Source organism: Cinclus cinclus, chromosome 3 (assembly GCF_963662255.1).
Source record: "Cinclus cinclus chromosome 3, bCinCin1.1, whole genome shotgun sequence".
Taxonomy (NCBI): domain Eukaryota; kingdom Metazoa; phylum Chordata; class Aves; order Passeriformes; family Cinclidae; genus Cinclus; species Cinclus cinclus.
In genome coordinates, this window is record NC_085048.1 from 55,073,521 (window position 1) to 55,097,243 (window position 23,723).

The 23,723-nt window shown below is 36.7% G+C and overlaps 1 protein-coding gene across 6 annotated transcripts in view; it reads left to right on the forward strand.

Moving 5' to 3' along the window:
- Window positions 1–19,710, forward strand: part of EYA4 (EYA transcriptional coactivator and phosphatase 4) — a 65,157-nt gene extending 45,447 nt beyond the window's left edge. For 4 of the 6 annotated variants that reach the window (XM_062488829.1, XM_062488826.1, XM_062488827.1 and 1 more), the window contains 7 exons: window positions 6,225–6,314; window positions 12,257–12,315; window positions 12,432–12,592; window positions 14,667–14,781; window positions 16,540–16,661; window positions 17,935–18,035; window positions 19,630–19,710. In XM_062488829.1, the coding sequence (XP_062344813.1) occupies window positions 6,225–6,314; window positions 12,257–12,315; window positions 12,432–12,592; window positions 14,667–14,781; window positions 16,540–16,661; window positions 17,935–18,035; window positions 19,630–19,710 (729 nt within the window). Of the gene's footprint in view, window positions 1–6,224; window positions 6,315–12,256; window positions 12,316–12,431; window positions 12,593–14,666; window positions 14,782–16,539; window positions 16,662–17,794; window positions 17,896–17,934; window positions 18,036–19,629 lie in introns of all 6 variants that reach the window. The other 2 variants (XM_062488828.1, XM_062488830.1) reach the window with 1 other exon arrangement.
- Window positions 19,711–23,723: the final 4,013 nt, after the last annotated feature.

The window sequence follows — 23,723 nt, forward strand, 5'->3', positions numbered from 1 at the left end:
AGAATTTTTTGTTTGTTTGTTTGGGGTTTTTTTGTTTGGGGTTTTTGTTGCTGTTGTTGTTACTGATAGGTGACATCTGCGTAAGTAGGGAAAGGTATTCATTTCCAGACCCTGTAAAATAAAAGTAGTGGACTTTTTCCTTACTGCAGTGACTGCCATTGCCATATTTATGTAGAACTTGTGTGATGAGTTATTACCAGTGAAAGTCAAATATAAATATTGTTGACTGCAAGGAAGCCAGAGCAGTAGGAAAGGGAATACAGGAAGATCTTATAATGGGTAGGCTTTAATTTTTGCATGTCATTGTAGTGTTGCCTAAATTTAAGGTGGGATGTGTCTCAATCTAAGTGCCTTAGAGGCTAGAAATGAGAGAAGTGAAAGATGCCACAGATAGACTTTACTCAGTCTGTGGTACGTGACAAGTTTAGCACATATGGTCCTTATCTTATTCTGAGTATGATTTCCATCTGTATACAAAGTCTTAATCTAGACTGAAGATTGGATTGTTATGAGAATTAGGTTGCTATGAGAGTAAATGCTCCAAGAATTGTGAGGTTGTCAGCAGAAGTCTTGTTAGCACATAGGTCTTTGAAAATTATTTCAGTTGTTTGTCTTGGAAAGGTGGTATAAAATTGTTGCCTAACAATGAAAAAAGAAACAGGGAAGTATAAAATAGTGGAGATAGTAAATTATTCAACTATGGTGATTTGCTGTCTGATTTTAAAAAGTAAAGGCATCTAATGTCACACAGATGCTCAGCTGTGAATACCATGTTGTTCCTCATATATTTCATGAGCCCATTTTGTATAATATAATCAAGGTACTCACAAAAAAAAAAAAAGAAACTACACCAAAAAAATATACCTTGCAAGACAAGCAAAGTTTTCCCCCTCTCCCATTTTTAATTTTCTACTTGAGAATAGTATATTTTTTAAGCAAACATTGCTTTAAGGGAAGGTAACTCTTATCCCAAGTGTTCTCACTTCATACTTAGAAGGAATGAGATGCTGAGTTTAGAGCTAGTGGGAATATACAAACAGAGAAGGATATTGGAAAAGAAAGCAAGGATATAATGAAAACTTTAAACCTTCAGTCCTTGCTTTTACTAGCTTTTTCCTGGTTTTTGAGTACCGGGTGAAAAAAAACCCAGAAATTAATCTTCTAATCTCTCTGTTCTGCTGCAGTTCAGGTTGCACAGGGATGCAGTGAGAGGAGGTGCAGCATATTATGGCCTGGCACAGGGATCCGTGTGTGAGTGCGGGAGCACTTGAGAGTTGCAGTTGTATCCAGAAATAAACACTTTCAAAAGATTTCTACAGTTTAACAAGTGTTGGAGTAGAAGGAAAAAAGGAAGGTCAAACCAGCATCTCTTTAGGCAAGGAGGGCTTTCATTGGCAAAGATTATTTGGAAGGTCTGGATCCAGTAGGCAAGTTTCAGGTTGTGCATTTGTCCAGAGAACAGCAGATTTCTGACTTATGCCTAAGGATTTATGAAGCCAAGAACTGATACTATCCTTGCTATATACTTGTTCAGCACTTTGCATGGTATGATAATTATTTGCTGTCAAAATTTTCTAGGATAATTATTTGATAAAATTTTCTAATAACCAGGTTAAAACAAAATTAGTCCTTTGCTGAAAGATGCAGCTGTAAGCATCTCATTTAAAAATGGGGCAAATTGCTGCTGCTTATCTGGGTGCCAGTGGAGTATAGCTTTAAACCCAATGGAACTGGAAGAGATTTGGCCAGAATTTGGCCAGTGTATCACTTCTACATTTAAAATACAAAGATTTCCCAGAAGAATATTCCACACCTTGCTGTTTTTGAACTGTGGCTATTTCTCTCTGGCTTTTGGTGTGTTGGTTATTCTACTGGACTAACATAAAAAGAGAATAAAAACTACATTACAACTGTGTTAGGTTTCAGGGAAGCTCTGCTCCCTTCCAGCAGTAAGATCACATCTCACTTTCCAGCTCATTTGCTCATCTGCATTTCATACTTCATGAAACCAGTACACTTCTATTTTTAATTACTTACTGCAGTAGCAAATTGTGAACATTGGAATTGGAGCTGATATTTTATGACTTGTGTGGATAATGATGGTTTTTGCAGCTGAGCACCAGTTGACAGATCTGGTTTTCTACAATGCTGAGCTCTTAAGTGAGCATTTGTTGATATGACAGGACATGTGCTAGGAGATGTCATCATCTCTTAAAAGTTTATGAGGTACATTCTTAGTCCCTGTGAACAGCGTGTATTCTTTGATCCATTGCATTCCAGGTATTCTTGTTGTTTGAAGGATGATTAAGCTGGAGTTTTGTCTAGCTCCAAGCATTTATAATTCATTAATTTCTCCCAGGTCAATCCAGAGGGCAAGGATTCCCAGATAAATGCTGTGACTCAAAGTCCAACTGTTTAAAAAAAAAAAAAATCCTTTGTGAGCTTAGAAGATGGAGAATTTGATTTCCAAGTGTAAAATCAAATCCACACTTGATGATCATATTTTGCCATTTTTTGTAACACTGCAAATGATAGAAGGTTGTCAGGGAAGCCTCATTAACTGTGCACTTCTCTGGAAAGAACTCAGAAGCTTTTTACTGCTCACTGCCTGCTTGTCTGGTCATTAAACAGAAAACCTTGTCACCATTAACACCCATGATGACATTCCCAAATTCACTCATAAATATTCTCTTGTCCACCTGTATTAATAGTGTATCTCTCATCACCTCCAGTTGTCCTCTCCATTCACTCCCTCCTTGTCTGAGACCTCTGAGTTGATTTTCCTACTGCCTTCTAGAGAGCATGGAACAGAAACTCCCTATGGAGTACGTGAGTTTTTCTTCATCAGCCACCAGATACAGTTATTAAGAAGAGATGTGTTCTCTTCCTCCATTGCCACCCATATGAATTTCACCTGGGACAAATGTCCCCTGTGAGAGAGTGAGGGCTGAACTCAAATATGAGATCCATACATAATATAGAGGAGTCTCTTTAAGCTAAAATATTGGTACTTAACTTGAGCATTTCCGCTTTTTCCTGAGGTCAGTTTTGTTTTAAATCTGTTCAGGACAGCCACCTATTGAAAATCACTTCTTAAAATTTTGCTTATTTTCATGTTTATTTTTAAGGCTTCATGCATGCAAATTCCTGTCACAATGAATCTACCTGACAGTCTGTTTATCTATTTGTTTTCCAAGGTTTTATTAAAGTCACTTTGGTGTTTGCAGTTTCTTCCCCAAGAAATAGAATAATTTTGAGCATGTGCTGAAACCTGACATTGCAAGACAGTATTAAATAGATTTCTTCCACTAATGGACACTGAACTTTTTGGGGCTTTATTCCAGTAACTCTCCTCTTGGTCAAAACATTTAAGTATTGGTCCTTCCAGGATATTTTTATCTAGTCTTCCAGAAGGCATTCAAATGGATGGGCCAGTCTGGTGCAGAAGTCCACAGACAGACAGTCTGGCTCCATTTTAGTGCCTCCATCCTAACATAACTAAAGTAATTTGTATTTAGGTGTACAGAAGTGTTGTAGCTGGTCTGGATTCTTCTGCACACTAATGATATCTGGCTAACATCATACCTCTGCAGGCCAAAGAGTTGTTCTTTGTTTTTTGAATTATCTGGGGAAAACTTCCAGATTTTTTTAAATCATGTTTTCCTCTATTGTGTGTGCTTGTGCAGAGTAGCACAAAATATAATTTTACCCAAAGTTCAGTCTGCCTCCTACTACGTTTTTCAATTTGCTGTGCTGAGATCTGTATCAACTGCAAGTTTCTTGTTTTTTTTACAGCACTCAATCCTTTGTGCCACTTGAGTCAGTCTGTAACTTCTGCTTCAGGCTGAAAGACAGTAAAATGGTGATTGTCATGTTCCTCCATATTTTGCAAACACTATAAAACCACAAGACCCTTACAAATCTGCTTTCTTGTCTATTTTTGTATGTGAAGGAAAGAACTTAACATGGCAAGAGCTGGATGGAACATGATATTTAATTCTTGTTAAACAGTTGCAGTGCAAGTTTTGGCCAGTTTTTTAAGGGAAGAAATATTTGTATCTTGATAATTCAATTCCAGCAATTCTTCCTAGCAGAAGTTGTTACAGGAAGATCCCGTTGTGATTTTATGCTAAGCTGAAATGAATTCCCTTTGCTTTGCTTTATTTTATTTTACATACTGTGCCTAGCAATAGCCTTCTCATGACCTTGTCAAAACAGGAACATAGGAAATATAACTTTAATAGCAATAGTCAGGCATAATTGGTTACAAAACTACTATTAATAATAAAATCATAAGAACTTCGCTACATTTACATCTTTCACCTATACTAGGCAAGGAAGGAAATTGTCATACCTAGTTCGTAGTTTCTGTAAAAACAAATGGAATTATAATGGAAAATGTTACAGGAAATTTCTGCATTCAAGTCTGCTTCTACCCAGAAAGGGGTAAAAAAAGGCTGAAAATTAAGTCTGAGATTCCAGTTTAGCAAGCACTCCAGTGAATAACTTACATACATAGTAATGAGTTACCACCTGTGCATAAAATCATACACATACTTTAGTGTTCATAGGATTGAGGTAAAGAAGCATATTGCAAGTACTCTCTGTTATATAGTATCTAGGGAGAAAATATCTATAGTTTACAATGCCCAGAAAAGAAGCACAAGCAAAAGAGACAAACACGTGTTTGTATATGTGATGACATTTTGATAAAAGTGTTACAGCTTGATGAGGAATCTCGCGAGTCCAGGGTATTTTGGTGATTTGTGTTCTAGTGCCTAACATGAGTTTTGCTAATCTGTTAAGGGTGTTCCTTAATCATCCTCTTGGAAATCTGACCTTTGCACTTGGCGCTGCCTTCAGCCATGTGACTTTTAAAACTGGTGAACATTGCTACAGAAGACAGAATGGAAAAAAATTTGTTCCTGGGAACTGCATTTGTTTTTTACTTCTGAAAGGTAGTCCAGAGCCATTCATGGGTCAACATGAAAATATTTCCTTTCACTGCCAGAGAATTGGGTCTAACTTTGGATCATTACAACTTCTCGAACTCTATTCTCCCCTTCAAGTATGACTTTTTCATGAGCAAGAGTCAAAGTATGTCAGTGTTTCAGATTTCACCATCAGTTACAAATTGCTTGAATGCAGAATCCATCTTTTATTCTGTCATTGCAAAGCCCTGGAGTAGTGAGTGTCTGATCCTGGTTGGGAAGCCTTTCATCCTAATGCTAACAATCATTTGAGGTTTTGTGAGATTTTGTTGTTACATGCTGATAAACATTTAGACTTTAAATCTCGAGGTATTTAAGAAGGGATTACTGAAAACTTGCTCATGTCAATCAGAGTTTAAATAATGAAATATATTTTTTTCATATTTTGATGAGAAGAGAACTTCATGTGTTTTAAAAGTGCACTGCAGTATGTTAGGCATAAAAAAAATGAAACCCCACAAGTTCAGGCAGATGATTAAGGCAATAATCAAACTAATTACTAGGCATCAGCAAAGCATCAGGGACCATTACTCTAAACCAAATGCAAGGTATCACAAATCTGCTTTACCTCTCTCCTAGCAAACTCAGAAAAGCTGAATTAATTACCTTGCCTTAGCTGTGCTCTTAATGCTCTCAGACAGTGTTATTGCAGATTGGTAGATTTGTGGTGTCTTGCTGAGGCAGAGCAATTTGATAGTGTGAAAGACAACCTACAAACAAATGCAACATTTGGAATGAATCTTATCCAGGGACAGGATGCCTGTGTTTCATTTGCAATGAAGGGATGATCTGTAGCAAACAACAAACTTACATATGCTTTCCACAGGAATGTACATACATCTTTTATGAAAAGTGAAATCCCTATTTCCAGTCTTCTTTAGGTTGGAACCCTGAAGGAAGATAAGCACTAATACTTTATAGTTGTTTATGTTTATATTTGTGTATATGTTCACAGCCACCAGGTTTTTTCCTGTCAGTTCAGCCAGATTGCAAATTGCTCGGCTTTAAAAAATTTAATTTTTTAAACATCCACAGCTCTCTGAATTTTCTCACAAACAGAGGTTCAGCAGTGTCTTCTTATAGAATTATATTAAAATAGCTTAATACTGAAAGGATTTCAGGGGAATTTCTTACAGTGTTAATTTTTAAAAAAAACTTTCTATACATCAGTTTTTAAAGTCTGATATAACTAAGAGGTATGTAATTAGCTAACCTTGGTTTTTGTTTTTTAAGGATCCACCTATGGCAGTGACTCTTGGACTGCGAATGGAAGAAATGATTTTTAATCTTGCTGACACACATTTATTTTTTAATGATTTAGAGGTAAGAGTCAAAAGAATGCTAGCACTGGCATTCCTGATTTTTAACTGAGTGGCTTTGTTGTGCATTAGTGTTTATTGTGTGTGACATTTCTGCCTGTGTAGTCTTTGGGTTTGTCATACTCTAATCAGAGAGAGGTTAGCCAGGTGGCACTGACTTCCAGTGGCACTAGAATCCTTCTGTGAAACTCAGGCAGAGAATCTGCAAACTACCCTCTCCTTTCTTTGTCCTGTAGCCATCTTTTCTTGGTTTCCATGTATGTAAAGCTGTCTGCTGTCATCTACAGGATGGTAACATACAGGCCTCACATTCCTCTCTTGAAGTTCTCTATTTATTTGCTTTCAGTGGGTGCCCTCATCTGACCAGAAGAGACTGTTCTTCTCTTGACATACCTGAGCAGCCTTTTGCCTACAGGCTCCTGTTACTTGATCAGATGTAGAATATTCTTCGTTTACCTCAAAGAGTGCAGAATCAGAGAGCTGGGACTATGATGGATGTTCTGATGTCTCTTCCCAACCAGGCAACCAACATGTTGCCACAATATACCCAGGGAATATACTTTGGCAATTGGTCAGAAAAGGGAGAGACTTCTTCCTAGGAAGGGCCCTCTGTGGGCAGCTCACCTGTCATCTCTGTGGGCAGCACGTGGATGGACTCTCACAGGGACAGTGGTCTGGGAAGCAGGCTTGTCAGCTGGGCTTCACAGGCTTTTTATTTCACTCTTCGAGTCCAGATCTGTTAGCCCACGTGTGTCAAGATATGGGGTGAAAAACAGTTTTCAAATTAACCAAGGGGCTTTTCAGACCTTCTGCTGGTCTAAAACAGTTGTTTTCTCCCTCAGAGTAGATCTATGACTTCCCTCCATGGACAGATGCTTGCCATGAATGGGCGCTGGAAGACTTTGAGGTCTTATTTACAATCCCAGAGAAGGGTCTCTGGTGAGTGAACAGACAAAATAAAGACAGGTGAATTTTGTCTTTTGTTCCTTCATCAAGTAGGCAGTAAGAAAAGCAGAAGGTACCAGTCTGCAGCTGTCTTAGTCATCCCTTACAGACCTCATTTATTCTTAGCTCTTTTTAAGTCAAGAAACTGGAATCTACTTCACCCCACACCTGAACTGCACTTCCTCCTTGCAGCAGCAGAAACCTAAAAAAGTAAAGCCCTGGACATGACTTTCCCAGTGTGTGCTTTCTTGCAGTACTAGTGAGGAATCCCTTAACAATGCAAGTGCATTTAGTGAATGTCTCCTTCTGGTGCCCTGTACCAGGGAGAGATTCCAATTAATTTTTTCAAAGCATTTCTTAAGTTTCTTTTTAGCCAACCTTTGCCCCTGCATGTTCAGTTTTTATGTGGCATGACTGAAATTTAAGCCATTCTGTAGAATCTGTTCTTCAATGTTGTGCTGAGTTCACATGGAAGAGTTCAGCAAAATGGAGCTTTGACCTCTTTCCATACTTCTTTATTCTTGCTTATGGCCATTGCAGCTTCATTCCTTTCTCTCATTATTTATTTTGTCTGTAGACCACAAGTTCAGCTGTCATAGGTGGATCATTATATTTTGGCTAATCTTCATAGGATGGTTTTAATACCCTGTCTGAAAACTCATATGCCAGCTCATTCCAGAGCTTGAACAGTTCCCAGTTTTACATAAATCAAAATGTACCCCTTGGGAGCTGCCTTAGAGAGTCTGATAAATCAATCAGTTTGATTTGATTAAAAACAATTTATATGTACTTTAAAATATCAATTTCTACAATAAATTTAGTGTTTTATGGCCCAGAATTCATCTTGGTCTCAAAACCAACTCTCTTACAAGATTACCAAAATTCCAAGGTTCATGTGCTGAGATGAGTTGTATGGATACATTTTGGTATGTGCAAGAAGAAAAGTAATTTCTTATCTTCTTAGCAGATATGATAAAGTGCCCAAGTATGTAGAGGTATCCTTTAATATGCTGTTAATAAACCTGTCTGCTGAGCATGTGGCCATTACTGAATATTACAGTGCATCTGCATGATGAAGGTATAATGAATTCTGAGAATTCTCAGAGTCTGACTTGGGAATCATCTCCCCTCCTCTCCCCATCTCTCTTTGTCTGTCTTCTTCTCTCTGTCCTCCCCAGGGGAGCAGAAATGAGCTGCTGATGATCATGGCCATCAAGACAGGAGTCCTTCAGTTCTCACTGGAGGAAGTGAGATAGGCCTTTATTTGCTAGGCAGATAGATTGCTTATCTATTCATCACATCACTTTTTCAGTGTTGAGCCCTCAGGTTCTGTACCTTCTGTCTTGCTTTCATCTTCAGCTCACAGTAAACCTCGTGGCCCTGGACATGACTACTGTAATGTACTACTGAACCAGTGTTCCTCTAATATTTACTCCAGTCAATACATCCTCTAAACTTTCTTTTTTTCTCCGTCTTTCTTGGTTGCAAACATAGCAGGTTGTAGGAATAATAACCAAGTTATTGAAGTTATCACATACAAAAATAAAGTTTTCCTTCCTCTATGCAAATCCATCTCTCTGCAACAACTGCTGATGCAGAAATTCCAATCTGCTGAAACGTTCCCTGCTGACCCAGTAACCCATGTTCTAATCAGCCAAGCTGCACTTTTATTTCAGGCTAGGCTTTTCTCCAGCTACTGCATTCTCAGAGTATACATTTTAGCTAGCTTGAGAAGTATCACTTGGGAGGGCTGTTGGTGTTTTGCCATGAAAATAGGAGTCTATTGCTCCAGAAAGTTCATGTGCCTAAACAACGCTTAGAGATGGAATTCAGATTTGTAGTAACAGCCAAACTAAGGTATTCTCTTTTTAACCAGGTAAGGAATAAAATTAAGTTTTTCTTCATATCTCAGTATTAATTTGTAGACAGCATTTAGAAATGTCAGTCAGGCCTATTATGTACACCAAAAGAACCAATTTCTGTAAATTGCATGTAGTAATTCATACATGAATCTTCCAACTCCGTTATTCCACTCCACTATCAGGTCAATGTAGGGGGAAAAAAAAAGAGTATTAATTTCAAACAAACTGAATTATATTTCCATTTTTATCATTATTGTACCATATTTTAAAGGAGATTTTGTCCTTTTTCTCTCATTAGAAAGAGAAATAAGAAATTTAAAGTAGGATTTAGGTAAGTCTCAGAATTTTGGAGGCACGCAAAACTAGTTTTAACAGAGACAGAAGCATATTTATTAAAAGGGGTTGTCTGTATAACCTTAGAAGGATTAGTGCTGAATATCCCCTCATTAATAACAGTTTTATGTTCAGTGTGGTAAGGCATAGATTTTACTGGATAGTGAAATTACTGTTTATTCCAGGATGATAAGTTTTATGGATGATTTGTTGATTCTCCGCTATCAAATTTTCAGGCTCTCAAAATTGCTGCAAAGAATTGACTGCTCTCAGATATAATTTAAATTAGTATTGCTTCAAGTAAAAGCTAGATATTATAGCTAGATTCCTTTCCATTATTTTCTATAATAGGAAATGTATTTTTATGATTCTTAATGTTGGCATTGCACTGCCAGCCACTGTGACTTGAGCTTAACCAGTACTGTAGCTGATTTGAAAAGTATTTTATCTTAATATTTAAATTATCAGGGAGCTCAGATGTACTGTTCTGCCACCAGTTTCATGTTTCTTTTGAGAAAAGTAGAGAACTATCTCAAATCTGCTCAAACTGCCTCCTTTTTCTTTTTTTATGCAAGTTTTTCACACACCATGTAAGTGAATTTGTAAAAGATAAACGTTTTAGTTGATTTAGATGAGAAGACAAGAAAACAAAGTAAAAGAAAACAAGGAATGATGGGCAGATGAGCTTGTTTGCTGGTCAGAAAATGTGTATTGCCAGCATGTAGAGAGGAGATGATCCATAGAGGAGAAGAGGAAGGGAGAAAAGGAGGAAGATGGGGAGTGCTGTTGGGTTTGATCTCCTATATAATTAACAGCTTTCTTGCAGAGAAAAGGGGGTGAGTAATCAGAAAACTGCACAATCCCCTCATCCTGTTCCTGGAGTCAGTCACAGAATCACAATGAACAAACTGAGACAAAAAAGAAATTGAACAGCTGAGCATTTGCCACCCACTCATATTTAACTTAATAATGAGATTATCAGCAGAACATTTACCTAGCATTTTCAAGGCTGGAACAGTGTAGCTGAAAGACTTAACAAAACCCAAACAGCAGCAGACACTCCTTATCTATCAAGGCTTTTGTGTGCCCTTCATTTAATTAGTACACCTTCAAATCCACAGGAAGGATTTTTAAACTTTTAAACTTAACACTTTCACCAATTCCAGGGAAATCTGTGAAGGTGATTAGGATTATTTGCCATATATTGCAAAAATATAGAGCCAGAATTTTTCCCCATTTTGTCTGATTTTTGAGTTCCTGTCCTACACTGGGTGAAGCAAATTTGCATTTTTTTCTGGAGTGTAAATAATTAATACAGATAAAGAAATTAATCTTTTATTTCAGCGGCCACTTCCTCTTTACTTTCTCTCTTCATCTGCTACTTACATCCAAAAGTAGCTTCTTTAAAACATTCTACAGCTCAAGATAATCTCAGACAGAACTAAAATATTTTATTTCTCCATTGAGGGGAAGAATGCTTAATTTCTGTTCCTTGAACACAGCTCTGTTATCCTGGTTTAATGGATTAAGCCACAGGAGCAGAGCGTGGCAACTCATTCTTATAGCTTTGACACAATATTTTAAATTGTAATTGCTTGCTTGATGCAATGAAATTATGTATTTGAAACTTAAATTATATGTGTTTGTTTTATACAAATTTGGACCTTTTTTAACAATTTAGTTCATGCAAGTAAAAGTCTCTTTTTATTCATAGCAAAGCAAACAAAGCAGAAAGATGAAAGGATAATTCTCCAAATTCACACTCTAGGATCTTGTGGCTTTCACATTTGGAAATCAATCCTCTGTTCAGATTTATCCTTTATCTGTACAGTTTACCACTGTGATGAGACAAAGATTGGAAACTTAGAAAAATATATCCCTGTATGTCACAGAGAGCCTGAATTAAGTGCTGACTTAAATGGACACTGAATTTCAGGTGTGTCTTCGGGTTAAGATGTTAGTTCAAGCAACTACAGAAAACAATTATGTGATGCATGATGGCTTGGCTTATATATTTACTTTTGTTTTCACTGCAGTTTCTTATCTTTGCACTGTAACCACTGTGCAGATAAGAATATTTGATAGCTGTCCAATTATAAAACTATCTTGGAGGGGAATGCATTTTCCCAATGTACCTCAGTTCCCTCCATATTCTTCCATCCCTTCCAAACCCAGGAAATAATCAAGTTCTGTAGGATTGCTGATTATATGTGATTTTCCAGCCAAAGGCACTCACATAAATTAATAGAAGAACCTGATAAGTGTCCAAACTACTTAACATAATTTTTATGTGTGTTGAGGTTCACCATTAACGCCTTTTAGGGAGTGGGAAAATAAGGTTTATGTGATTTTCAAGAACCAGTATACTAGGGAGACAGTAAATGAGACTTGAATTTTTTTGTGGTAAATTTTTTGCAATTAAAATAATTTTACTCCCCAAAATCACACCAAAATTGCATATTGCTTTTCTAAAGGTCTGTGTTAACTAGTGATTTAGACTGTGTAGGGGTTGAAGGTTGCACGATTTTAAAGATGTTGATGGCTGTAGGAAACTGGGTGTGCACAGGCTGCCATCTTCTGGTGCAGCCAGTGGCCTGCACCGGTCATTTCCTTGTCCTAAGTCTGTGGGGAGCACAGGCTCATTTGGGTTGGAAAATACCTCTAATATCTCCATTAGCCCTGCCCACTGTGCTCACCACTAAATTTTATCCGCAAATGCCTCATCCACATGCCTTTTGGAATGGTGATTGCACTCTATCATAAGATAATTTTGTCATTTCATTTTGCTTTTTTTTCTTTCTAACAGGAATGCGATCAAGTTCATATAGATGATGTTTCTTCTGATGATAATGGACAAGACCTAAGGTAAGATACAGAATTTTTTCTTTTTCTTACTTTTTCTTTTTTTTTTAAGATTAAATAATTTGAGCATTTACAGGAATACATTGTATTTATTTTTACTGTATTTTGGGTGTTTGCAGTACCTACAGTTTTGCAACTGATGGCTTCCATGCAGCTGCAAGTAGTGCAAACCTTTGTCTGCCAACAGGTGTAAGAGGAGGGGTTGACTGGATGAGGAAGCTGGCTTTCCGTTACAGAAGAGTAAAAGAGTTGTATAATACTTACAAGAACAACATAGGAGGTGAGTTCAATTCCAAAAACAACTTTGAATGCTGATCAATCTAAGCTGCACGGTGATGAGCTGCCACCTAGGGAAGGAGGCTGGGAAGACACAGAGGGAATGCAGAGTGATATGACTGAACCATGGGCTGTTGGAAGCTACTGACAGTAAAGGCAGAGCCACATGCTGTTGTGCAGGGGAAATGCAGTTGGGAAAACCAAGCAAGCTTCCATTTAAGTTCCACAGGTCCCATTTTCCTCCTTCAGAGGCTAGTCTTCCCTTACTGAGCTGTAAAACCACTTATTCTACTTCAGATTTGCTGTTGTTCCAGGAAAGATATTGTATAGTTTCCACAGCATAAATTGTTTGTGGATGGCCATTTCCATCCTACATCTTCGTGACCTGGTTGGTAACAGCAGTGTCGCCTAAACTTTCTGCTGGGTACCTACTAGTCTGTTTTCACCCATGGATGCAAGAAAATTCTATCTATGCCAATAGGCATGACTTTTGTTGACTCTGTAGCTTACACAGTTTTGTCTCCAATAAGCCCAAATCTCATTCGGGACAAGAGCTTTGCTGTTACTGTTGTAATTCATGGATTCGCTTATGTCTGCACCAGCAGATTGTAGGCAATCATGCAGCAGAGCCAAAAGAATCTGTTCTGGAGAGTCCTGTGTGACCTTCTTCTGAGGAGGGGAATGTGTCAACTGACCCCCTCAACAATAGACTGTGAGGACAGGGAAGACTTAGAAGTCTTCAGTAATTGCTACAGTCGCATATTTCCACTGTTAGTAGTTCAGCCTTTCCTTACACAGGATGAAGCAATAGGACCAAAGGGGGGTAGTAGAGGGCTGACTTTCACTTGCCATACTTTGCCCTTCATTGGTGTTGTGAATAGAGTTTTTATACATTAATAGTTCTTGAAACAGTGTTAACCAAAAGTTTACTGGGTTTTCTTATATCTTCTGATGCATCTAAGATTCTAAAGCTACTGTGTTTCATAAAATCTTTAACACTGATAAGGGAACAAGTCCAAGAGCACAGCACAGGAAAACACATTGAGAGGAACAAAACATTGCAAAAAGAGTGCTGATAAATGGTGCACTGGATTAAGGTTTTTATTGTCTCCCACATATCCTGCATCTGATATATATGCCATCCTTAATGGGCAAGTTTCTTCATTTCCCCCCCCCCACCCCATTTTAGCCCTTTTAATAATCTTAGCTCATATGTGTCTGTTTATTTCAAAAGAGCTCCTAGAAAGTATCAGAAGGCAAGATTACTCCTATATACTTTCAGGTTATTTCACTTCTGATTTTTGAAGACAGTCATCATCACTTGAGAAGTGATGAGAAGAGAGGTATTAAAAGTCAGGAAGCCTATTTCACTGCTCTTCCATGACCAAATCTATGTTTAAAATGCCTTGGTTCCAACAAATTCATGTCTCAACATTCAAAAAACTGGGTATTTTTAAATGTCTGACAATTTATACCCAAAAAGAGATTTTGAAGACTAACTTAAGGACTAACATATACGAGAACATAAGATGTGGAGCCATTTCAGCCTGTGAATGCTGTAAAAGGAGCCAACAACAGAACATGAAGAGCAAGCCACGAGCAAGAAAATATATTTTCATATGTGTAACCTGAGGTTCACACAATAAGCAGAGTCATAAGCAGAGCAGTTTTAAACATGAGCAGGTACTGCAAAGGCCAGTTTATTCTGAAGTGTCTTCTTTTGTCACCTGTGATCCCAATGACATGGATCTACTTGTCACTGCCTCCAATAATTTGAGAATAACATATGTGGGAGGAACTGTTTAAAAAAATATGTATTTCTGAAAGGAATAATTTGAAATGCAGCCTGATATATAAAGAAATTCAACTAATTATTATTATTATCTGAAATACTACCTGACATTCCTTGATATAGTGAAGTACAAATACAACCAAAGATTTCCTGATCATTGTAGACAATTGATTTTCTCCTTGATATTTTTTTCAAGTTGTAGTAGAATTTAAAATAGAAACAATGACCATAAACCCCATCTGATACAGAATTTAATTCTATTTTTCTCACTTTTCTTTCATAAAAGGTCTCCTGGGTCCCGCTAAAAGAGATGCATGGTTGCAATTAAGAGCAGAGATTGAAGCTCTGACAGACTCCTGGCTAACAAATGCACTTAAATCATTATCAATTATCAGCACAAGGTATGTATTTGAGTCTGCTGTAAAAAAGTTTTCTAGATATGTAATGGATTTTTTTTACATTTTAGATTACAATAAATTAGTGCCTTTAAGGAACAGACCATATCCACTATAACTTTTGAATAGGATACAGGAAAAGTGGAAAGTGGTTTTGTTTATCCTGATTCCAGCTTTTACTAAAGATAGTATGAAATGTCTTCTCAAATGAATGTACACTGAAAGCAATGTGTAGAATTCTGAGACAGCTTTTAATTAATTACCTTGTGGACAGCATTCTCTGAACTCCACAGCTCTCTGTTCTGTCCTTCAATGATTGTGCCTATTCACAGTGTTACCTGAATACTGTATAGATACCAGAACATTAGGGCATTTTTCTTCTCTCCTTCCAAGCAAACTAGTATATCTGAGTATAAATCTTAAGTTTTCAGAAGAGCAAAAAATCTCTTTTAACTCTTTTTAAGTTAAAAGTCTGAGTTCCCAATATGGAGACATAAAATGTACTGCTCCTCCAATAAAACTGTGAACCCTGCTGCTACTGAGTAAGCCATGCAATATGTATCTTACCAGAAATCCTAAAAAAATCCTGGTTTTAAACCACCAAAAAAGAACAACATTAAGTCATCTTGCTTTCTGAACATGTATGGGAAAAGACTCAATGTCACGTGGAAAGAACAAACTTGGAAAGACACAGAAACCTTAATTTCAACATAACAACTCTTGCAATATGCTTATCTCTTAAATATTTATTTAACAAGGTGTGAAGCACTTCAGGAGAAAAAAATGTAACAAATTTGTGTAAGCTGTTTTGTTTAGCTCCGCCTTTCTTTCTGAGTTGTTAGTCTTCAGAGAGACTTTTGTGAATGAAGGCCAGTTAAGCACTGGTGGATGAGTCTGGAAAACTGTTATCCTTCACTCAGGATTGTTAAATAATAGTCTTTTGTCATGTCTTCAAAGAACTGTACAGCTATAAACCTTCAGAAGCTACTGTGGTCAACCAAAGATTACCGATAGGTTACTAACAGGAAATTGAGATATATAAAGGTGAAAATAGCAGCCTAGGGTCTTGCTTGGAATTTGTGGAAATGAGGAAACCTCACAAGTATTTACTTTCAACTCCATGTTCACATCATGGTCATGCTCATGTTCCCCCTTCTGAGTGCCTAAATTAGCTCAGCTCTGAATTCTCTGGCCTGCACAACTTTTCCATTCAAGTTTTCATCCTCATAATTCAATGCTAGCTTATTAACATGATCATTCTTATCTCTCACTCTTCTTCGGAGATACTCTTACTCTTGAAACTTGAGGAAAGCGAAGACACGGTGAAGAAATGTGTAGATAAAAGAGTAGATAAAACATAGATAAAACAAATTATGGTTTTGCATTCTCTTAACTCTTCTATTTTGCTGGTAGCTACTGCAATTAATTGCCAGCATGAAAATTATGCTTTCAAAGCATTCAGTTACCTTATTTCAGAAAGTGGTGGTGTTCTTAAATATCTGAATTTTATTAGACCCATCTTCAAAGACCCATTTTTTATAAACTGGTGTGGAATATTTCCTACAAATTAAGTCTACTTATTTTTAAAGGACTTCACCAGAGGGTTTTATGTAAATTTTTCTGTAAATGCTGGTCCTGACCATTGTTGTGAATGAAACTGAATGTTGAAGGATCCTTAATATGCTCTCCACAGCTGGTTCATCTCATCAACATTTTGGTACTGTTTTAAAACTATTTAAAATTAAACTATTTCTCTCATTTTAGGAGTAATTGTGTAAATGTGTTGGTAACAACAACGCAGCTTATCCCAGCACTTGCAAAAGTTCTACTATACAGTCTAGGAGGAGCTTTTCCTATTGAAAACATATACAGTGCAACCAAAATAGGTAAGAAAATTATTCTTTCATCCATTCTGACTACATTTCATTACCAGTTTCTTTTTCCAGTAAGGGATGTATTCCAAAACCCTTCCCTGACACCAGTTTTAGTTATAATATTTAGGCATTGCATGTGTTAAAGTGTGTTTATGTCAAAGAATTCCAAATTCACCTTATTTTCAGTGATGCCTAAAGGAATAGAAATGCTGATGAAAAGCCTCTGAAACTCCTCAGTATGATGCAAAAACCAAAAAACTTGCAGAAAAGAATGAAGAAAAGTTTTTTTTGTGAATTCAAATCTGAAACAGAAATTCTGTTAAATTAGCTTCTGCTCTGACCTTCAGCAAGCCAGGCCACAGCTTTACAAACCTTTTCCTGAGGCACAGTATGTCAGTGATGGGAATGACACCTGTTACTAACAGAACCTGTGTTGCTGGATAACAAAAGGACACTTCCCCATTCTGTTCACAATTGTGTGCCTTTTGTGCTTTATAGTTTGTAAATGTATGGATTCTGTTAATTGTGTCCAAAACTGTAAAACAAGAGAAGCTGTCATTCCTGTGAAATGTGATGCAGCATACAATGACTGATAATTGTGCAGAATTTACCAATCATCAATTCAGGAATGCTTCATTTTTGTAGCTACAGCAACCTTTATAGCACGGAATGCGTCACTTCGTTGACAAAAGCATTGCAATATGTTTCTTAAAATATTTTCACAGGGGAAAAAGCAGTGCAAATTCTAGCAGTGTCAGGCAAAACTGACAGTCATCGTTTAATTAATTTTTTTCATTACATCACTCGTTGCAGATACATTAGAATTAAAATTTCTACTTTCCTTATAAGACTATTATTGCAATCATAAGGAAATATTTAAATTCAATTATTTATTCACTAAGATATTCATTTTTGCAGTGCTGCTTATTCCTTTATCTTAGTGGTTTTCCTGTAATGATTAAGAGATCTGATTTTATCTGAAACGTCTTAGTGTCACATTGCTTCTTACCAGGTTTGGCTCTAAATTCTAAGGCTGAGAACTTTTTAAAAATAGTAGTAGCAATGTCTTACCACTGCAAAAGTCCTCTGTAAGGCTTCACCATAACTCACTTGATAGCTTGAATAAATAGTGCATTGTTTTTCAGGCAAAGAGAGCTGTTTTGAGCGTATAGTGTCCAGATTTGGCACTAACATAACTTATGTTGTGATTGGAGATGGCCGAGATGAGGAACATGCAGCTAATCAGGTAACTTCACTCTGAACTCTTATCTCATTTATCTTCCAGGAAAAGAAAGTTGCTTTGAACGAATAATGCAAAGGTTTGGCAGAAAAGTAGTATATGTTGTAATTGGGGATGGTGTAGAAGAAGAGCAGGCAGCAAAAAAGGTAACCTGTCTTCTGAAATGTTGGTGTGATACATAGCTACTAATGCAAGCCTTTCTGTTTGCATTTCTGTCAGTGTTGCACAAAATGACAAATAATTTCAGTCCACAGATGCAAGCCAACAAGAGCATGATGAGATCAACACTTAGAGTAAAATGAACCATTTGGATTCTAGCATTTGCTTCACTTCACTCTGGAAAGAAAAAAAAAAACACAGGTTTTTTTTTTAAACAGATGGGAAAATAATGCAGCAAAAATGTCAGACAAACTTCAAGCAAATTAAAATATAAACAGAAGAGATAGAAAGGGTATGATATGATGGTTGGGTGGTGTTTTTCTTAAAATGCTGAAACTGGTGATGTTTCAAGTGTTACAGAGAATGTGGAAAACATCTAAAGGACTGTGCAATTTTTTTTTCTAAGATAGATGAAGATCCATAATTTACTGGAGCAAACAAGATAAAAAAATAATTTTCTTCAAGAAACACATATCTGCTAAAGGAAAAAAAACACAATGTAGAGACTGTTTCCAAAAAAGAACTGTTTCCTAGTTTCCTCATTATCATAACTGAAGTCTAATTTCAGCAGAAAAGTTTCTAATGTTCAGAAACAGATCAAATTAGTAATTTATGCCATGCTTCCCAGTATAACCCCTGGAAGTGTGCAGAAATTGAATTTTTTGCCTCACAATACCTGTAACAGGATCAGTTACGTAAATCCTGTGTTAGGAGCAGCAAAATAAAGCACTCTCTTAGCACTGTAGGTTGGAGTGGAAACAAAATGAAAATAACCAAAATGCTCATTCCAAATGGTTCCTTAATATAGGTACGGTACTGGTGATGGGTCTTCAATAATTTTTACTAAACAGTGGTGGTTGGATTGTGTGCTTTGTGGTTGGGCATGCTTTTTCCTTAACATTGGCTACATTGCATGGATAGATGTAGAATTCAGAGAGATGGATGAATATAGCACATTTCAAAAAGATCTAAACACAACATGGAAGTGTGGAGTTTTTTCCTGTTCTGATGAATTGTTGAAGGAGAATAGTGCATATACTGCATCTCTCACAGACACTGATGCTTTCTGCAGCACAAATTATCTTTTCTTAAACTAGAAATGTGTTATTTTCTTATCCAAAGAGATTTCTTTTTCTGCCTGGACAGAGAAAAAATGTAATTTAGGTCTGTTTTGAAGTGCTTAGTGAGAAGCATCTTTTCATGGATGTCTTATAGTCGTTTAAATGACGATTCAGTATCTTGCAGTCAAATAAGTGGAGCATCAAAGGATTTCCTATTAATGCTCCTTTGTATGGGCTTGCATACAAACAATAAGCAAGTAGCTCTTACTAAGTAACAGGTGTTTTCCAAAGAAACCATTAAGAAAAGATATAATCTAATTATTTTTACTTCAGTTGAGCTACTAAGCTCAGATCTATTTTGGTCTGATTTTTGTCAGTATTTGAATAGCAAAAATCAATCCAGAAACACAGTAGTGTAAAGTAGGTGCTGGTAATCTCTTAACTGTTCTTGTGTGTCCTATGCCAGCCAGTGTCACAGTGCTCATCTTTGCTGACCTTTTCCCTCCTCTAACAAACACAGCACAACATGCCTTTCTGGAGGATATCCAGTCATTCGGACCTCTTGGCTCTCCATCAAGCACTGGAACTAGAGTATTTGTAACTGTGTTCTAAAGCTGGTGATCTTTATATACATATATATATATAAAGATATATATATATATATATATATATAAATATTTCAAGTACACTGAATTTTTATGTGTGATTCAATGCCTCTGGCTTTACACATATGAATTGTCTTAAGAAGGGAAGAAATATTTGGAATTGAAAATTCCAGATTGAAGAATTCAGATTGCTGAATGAAGTTGAAACATTAGTGCTACGTAAGAAAGCTCTATGGTCTTATATATGCAACGTTTTTAAATGAATTAAAACTGTGGAGGTTGCTGGTACACACCAAGTGAGCCCTGACAGGAGTGAACAAAGGACTTGAACTGGCAAAGCACCAAAACTCATTTTCCAGCCAACAAGGTGGTGTTCAACAACATTCCTCAAAATGGGATATATTCTCAGCACTGAGGTTTGAACCAGACTTTAGCCTACCTAACCCAAAAAATCTGAATTGGAATGCACTCAGACTGTATAATGACAATCCTGTCTAGACCTGTAATTTGTGTAAATTATTGATGAAAATAATTTACTGTGACTTTATTAGCAGCTGATTTTGGAAGTGGATGCAATTTTTTTCTTTTTTTTTTTTTGTGGGGGGGGGTTGGCAGGGGAGGGAAAGGGTTATATAATATTGTCTCTTTTATAAGTTTGGCAAACAGAATGTGCATATGATGTGTTGTGCCTTAAAGAGAAGACTGTGTTTGTGTGTTATAATGTAATTTTGGTTAAAAACTATGTAGATAAACAAAAAAAACCTTTGTGATAATTTTTGACATGACCAAATTTGAAATTCAAAGAAATCAAAGAGCAGGGCTGCATCAAAGAATTTAAGTATTTGTTGCAGTAAGCAAAAAATAATAAAGGAAAGTTTGTGTTTTTATTTGGATTCTGAATAATTCCACTGATTTTTGGAGAAAAGTTAAGAATATATTGGCAGGTTGATACTGGGGACCGCTACCTGGAAAGGTAAAAGAAGAAATAGTGTTTAACACCTTCAGCATCATTTCCTGATTCTCCAGCAAGAGAACTAAGAGCCATATTCATTCATTACTGAGTCCATTGAAAGCCATACAGTGAGTGCATCTGCATTCTGTGTATAACAGAAAAAAGTCCCACCCAGCAGACAAAGTGTTCAGGTGGCATTACTAGAGATTGAAAATGTGGAGTTAATCCCAGATGGGGAATAAAACACAAGTTCATTAGGAATGAAAAATTAGTAAAGAAGCTCTCATCAGTCAGATGTGGAAATGATGCTACATTTAGCATATTCAGGATCAACACAAGCTGCTGAAATTGCTGGCTTGATGACATCAGCCATTTTGGGAGAATAGTTCACTTTGGTAAAGAAAACAGCATTTTGGTAACTTTCCCATTCTGTTCCACATTTTCTTGTATTTTGTTTTGGGTCAGCATGACTTTTCTCATCTGTTTTTGATTGCTCAACAAAATTACACAGGGACAACTCTAAATGTTTTTGAATCAGAAATTTCAATAGCATGTCAGGCATCTGAGGAGAGGATAAGGAGGTGATTTTCATGAAGAAAAATTGATGAATACAGCACCTTAGCTCCCACAATTTCTATTAAAACTTACGGTCCATACAGCAATAATTATCTTGCAAGTTTTGAACATTCTAGCTTTCAGCTATGGAAAATGAGCAAGATCCATATTGCACACAGGGCCCTTAATGTTCCATGTGCTGCTTGAGCACTAGAAACAATGGCAACTGCTTCATCTCTCGTGGCAGAAGATGGAAACTACTTTTCCAATTTTTAACACTGTATGTGTAGACACCTGAGGCTGCATATGCACTGACTGCGGGAAGAGGCATTTTCATGAGAATATGTTAAAGGCAAACTCCAGGATGTCTGCATGAGCACAGTAGTCAGCACAGAGGTGAAAATCTTCCCTCTTTGTGCTCTGAAGCCATCATATGCCATAGTTACCAGGTAGTAACTTAGTTCATCTAAACTTTGTTAAGGGTTTAATAAAGTTACTTAGTAAGTGAAATCCTGGAGGCGCTACAAGTCCAAGGTGAAACTCCTCTATAAATTCATAAAAATGGATTTCTTTGCTGTGTTGGAATTTGATATACAAGTCACCACACAACAAACTAACAATAATTTTTGGCACAGTTTAAAGCCATCACATGGGACAGGCCACATATGAAATCACTGTAGACTAGGTAGATATTTTTGGTGATAGATTTTTGCATCCAAAAAAAAAAAAAAAATATGTATACCTTCTTTATATTTTCAGTACCTGGAAATACATGTCATAAAAATCTGTAGCACAGCTTTTTGTAGTTTTTCAGGTGGAAAAAAGAGTGTTTCTACTGGAATGGGAAAGAACTTTGAAGCCCTTCTCAAGTTCCAGCATAACATAAAAATCTCAATGTAAAAGACATGAAAAAACAAAAAATTTGTATGGTTAACTAGTGTTTTCTCTTCTTTTTTTTTTTTTTTTTTTGACATGTCATAGTGTTATTTAAATGCATGAAGTAATATTATTTTTCAAGTTATTTGTTCAGCTTTTGGGTGTTCTTTTCCTAATCAGATGTAAGAACAAATAGTAGCCCAGCAATAGCCGTTGGTTCTTATTAAAGGTTTGCAGTGCCTTCATTGGAGTTGTGCTTAGCCTTCTGTGGCAGATACAGCTCAATAAATACATGGAATTCTAGAGAGGAGATGGAGGCAAAAGGAGGGAAGTTTTACAGAACATGACGAGGTTCTGTGTGCTACCATAGCAGAAGTTAATTGTTGAAACAAGTAATCCGCACAAACATGTATCCAGAGAAAATTCAAGGATGTAACTCAAAAGGCTTCGCAACACTAAAACTCTAAAACAAAATTTCAGAGCATGAATACTCTCTTGCTAAGCAAAAAAATTGCTACATATCTTTAAATAAAATTGTGTAGTACATGACTGCCTTGTAGAGAGAAATTAGTCTGATATACTTTCCTGCATGAACAATACAGAGGAGAAGATAACCAAGGTAGAGACAGTCACACCAGACTGTTCCTGATGGACCTAAGAAGATTAAACTGAAGGTTGGTCACTTTGACATTGAGTGCATTTTAACTGAGAAGTGTGTTAATCAGAAACTACCTTCCCTTCAGCCTCTCCTCAACAACCAAGATTGAGTACAAGGTCCCATTTGCAAGTATTTTGGGGAAATGAAATATAGAACAAAATGCCTTTTGTTGATACTCTAGCAGTTCTCAGTACAGAACTTGAACATTCATTAGGCATTTGAGTGGTCAGCTTGCAAAATAGAAATATTGTGTGATTACAGCCATGGGATAGTATTCTAGACATAACTCTGTGCAGTTCAGTAAAATAGGGCAGAAAAAAACTAAAAATTATGCTTATTTTTAGATGCCTGTGGAGACTGTGCACAAAGATATATGTTCCCATCTGAATCCAGTGTGAGCAGCAGTGTTTGCATCTGTAGCAGATGCAGAGTGTATTCCAGTGTAAGCATTGATAAGGGGGATGAGGCCAGATCCAAGTCCTCTATACTAGCACTCTTCATCTTGGGGCAGATGAAATCTTACATCCCATTGGAACTGCAGAGTTTATGGAGAGTATAGACTTGACCCACAACAGGAAAACTAGGTTTTAGTAGTGAAGTTGTATCCAGATCCAGGGTTTCAGTTCAAAAGACATGCCTGCTTTATAGGATTGACACCAGGCATATGCTGTAAATGAATATGGTATTCAGTATCTCTGAAGAGGAGCTGAAGTGACATTAGCCAAAACCCCAGAAATAGCAGCATTTTGGAGATTTGAAGCCAAGGGTCTCTGTCATGTATTACCAGATTATAGTTTATTAGGACCTACCTAATTTAAGAAAAATGTAAATTAAAATTAAAAGCTTGTAAAATTATGTACATCTTTACTATTTCTCAATAAATACACTTGGAAGTGTCATTTTCTGCACTATACAATGTTGTAAGTTGTTTGGTTTGTGGTTGAAAGATGCAGTGTCTCTTAGAGGAG